General features: G+C 37.2%; 1 protein-coding gene across 1 annotated transcript; it reads left to right on the forward strand.

The window, feature by feature from the left end:
- Positions 1 to 1,329: 1,329 nt before the first annotated feature.
- On the forward strand, positions 1,330 to 2,387 carry LOC310788546 (uncharacterized protein; the record flags this gene model as incomplete). The annotated part of the gene is made up of 2 exons (XM_083650082.1): positions 1,330 to 1,454; positions 1,817 to 2,387. The coding sequence occupies 2 exons, from the start codon at positions 1,330 to 1,332 to the stop codon at positions 2,385 to 2,387; spliced, it is 696 nt and encodes a 231-aa protein (XP_083506208.1).
- Between the last annotated feature and the right edge of the window lie 739 nt (positions 2,388 to 3,126).

Raw genomic sequence — 3,126 nt, forward strand, 5'->3', positions numbered from 1 at the left:
CTCGACATGATTTCCAAAGCGTTCACACGTCCTGTGTGAACGTAGTCTTATGTGTGATGGTTTACACTTTAGATAAGGGGATGCAGAAAGCTTTGTAAATTAATTGTAAATGATTTACACATCATTTATAACAGGTGAATAAACACTTAATTTACTAAAAGTCTATAGATGACTTACAACACATTTGTGATATGTTAACATAGCATGTATTCATCATCTACAAATGCATATTCATGTTTTGTAAGTGATTAGTTCATCATTAACTAAAGGCTTATAAATGACTTACAAATGAACGTTATTATAAAGTGTTACCAAATACTTGATTTCAATATGTAGAATAGGCATTTGGCACTACTTTTTGTTAATTGATTTCTTAATTGAATGACCAGTATACCTTTAAATGGCAAAGTGATACTTCAGTGTAGTGATAGTTGTGTGATTGAATTTGCACTTGAACTAAACTAGACTAAACTGTATCATGTTAAACTCATTCTATTGTTGTTAGTAGGGGTGTCACGATACACTCAGTTCACGATACGATACGTATCACGATACTGGGTTCACGATAACGATACGATACGATACGATTTTAACAATATTTTTTTAAACTTGAATAATGACAATATATGACTGGAAAAATAGTATTTTATTTGAAATGCACAAATACAAAACATGCTGTTGTGGGAAATTGTTATTACAATAACAACTAGAAAAAACATGAGATTGGAGATAAGGCTTATCTTGAAATAGAATGAGTTACACCGTCACTTAGATTTACTTTGAACTAAAAGGTTTCTCAGCAGTATAAATTCTCATTATGCATCTTCAGTTTTTCTTCAAACTCAAACAACAAGACTTTTCTTAGTCTATTTTTTATGCATCTTCAGTTTTTCCTGTCAAGTAAACAGTTTTGCCAGAAACTCAATTGAATGGTTTCTCTCCTGTATAACTTCTCATGTGTCTCTTCAGAGACTTGTTCAACTGAACTACTTTCCACACATTGAACTTCAACAAACAAGTACGTTTCTTTGTCTACTTTTGAAAAAAAAAAAAAAATTTTTTTTTTTTTTTTTTTTTTTTTCACGATATGATATTTCATCTCAACGATACATATCGTGACGTTTTACTATCGCGAAATTTCGTGGGACGATATATTGTGACACCCCTAGTTGTTAGTGAAAAAGAACACATGACATATCTTCTTTTACTCACTCAAATACTCGGGTCATTCATTTATTTTTTGTATCACTGTTCCTGTAGGTGCGAGATGGCCAGGTTGCTCCGATTTATGTCATCAACCTCCTCATCTCCAATCTCATCCAGTTCTGCATGATTGCCATCACGACCTGGAGGATGGAAAAACTGTCACACACAGGCGGGCTCATCGTGACTCTTATCTACTTGTTGGCATTGATGGCCAGTGTTGGCTTCATGGTGTGTGTAGCCCTGGAAAGGTAACTAACCATCTGTGTGTCTTTCTTTCTTTCTTTCTTTCTTTCTTTCTTTCTTTTTATCTACAGTATCTATCTATCTATCTATCTCTCTATTTATCTATCCATCTATCGATCGATCTATCCATCTATCTATCTATCTATCTATCTATCTATCTACAGTATCTATCTATCTCTATCTGTGTGTTTTTGTTTCTGATGCATCTATCTTCCATCTATCTATCTATCTATCTACTGTATCTATCTATCTATCTATCTATCTACAGTATCTATCTATTATCGGTGTGTTTTTGTTTCTGATGCATCTATCTTCCATCTATCTATCTATCTATCTATCTATCTATCTATCTATCTATCTATCACAGATATTTGGTCATCGCCTGTCCACTGTGGTACCGCTTCAGACGAACCACCAAGGTCTCTCTGATTGTCTCCTTCATGGTCTGGGCCTTTGTTGTGGTCTTCTTCTTTCTCGCAGTGGCAATGTCCAGGTATTCCATCATATCCCCATTCATCCTCTTCTCCGGCTTGCTCCTCCTCCCCTTCCCTCTGCTCATCTTCTGCCTGGCTGGGACCCTCAAAGCTCTGTCTGTTTCCATCTCTGTCAACACTGAGGAGAAACGACGAATCCTGGGAGTCTTGGTTCTGGTGCTGCTAAACTACTCACTGCTGTTCCTGCCCCTGATGATTTCATTCCTGGAGGTGGTTTGTTTTATTAGTGAGGATAGGGAGCCACTCATTCATCCTCGCCTGCCTATTATCTTCATCAGGTTCAGTCCTCTGATGGACTTGGTTCTGTATGTTTTCATGAGGAAAGGAGCCGTAGACAAGCTGCTGGCCTGCCTGTGTCGGTGCAGGATGACCAGAGATGATGAGCATGGACACAACACTAACGCTTACACTGTGAATGACAACATCACAGGGAGCTCCGTGTAGGAAGAGGAGGAGAGGGAGAGAAGGGGGAGGGAGGGGGAAGTAAAGGAGGAGGTGAATAGAAGAGATGGGAGGAGCTTTCTCCCACCTAAAGTAGAGTCATTTAACAGAGTAGAGTTAAAAGGAGCATTTGTTGTCCAGGGGGATTTGTGGTGCATGGATCAGCGTCCATCTATTTTCTCTGTTCATTAGTAGTAATAGTAATATTGATCACATGACATGCTGATGGTATTATTGATCACATGACATGCTGATGGTATTATTGATCACATGACATGCTGATGGTATTACTGATTGAATGCATCAATCGCTTCCTCCTCCAAACAGCTTCAAGTGATGTTATTTCCCTTAGTCATAAAAAACATGATCATATTCCCTCATCGGACTTCCATACTAGTTAAATGCAGATTCTCAAGATAAGTTTTGATGTAAACAAATATTATAGCTGCAAATGACAGAAGTTTTGTATATGTATTTGTACTTGTGTATTTTGTACGACGTGAAATGTGCTTTTGCCTTCTTGGCCAGATCACCCTTGAAAAAGAGACCTCGGTCTCAATGGGTTTTTATTTTCTGGTTAAATAAAGGTTTTGATTGATTGATTGATTGATTGATTGATTGCATGGGACTATAAAGAAATTAAGTAGGCTACATGATATCAGATCTAAACTCTGGTGGACAGGCTTTCTCAAACAGTTATCCATATCTGACATAGAATAAATACGAATCTTCTTTACTTTTA

The sequence above is a fragment of the Poromitra crassiceps genome (genome assembly GCF_964638095.1).
Source record: "Poromitra crassiceps genome assembly, chromosome: 13".
Lineage (NCBI taxonomy): Eukaryota > Metazoa > Chordata > Actinopteri > Beryciformes > Melamphaidae > Poromitra > Poromitra crassiceps.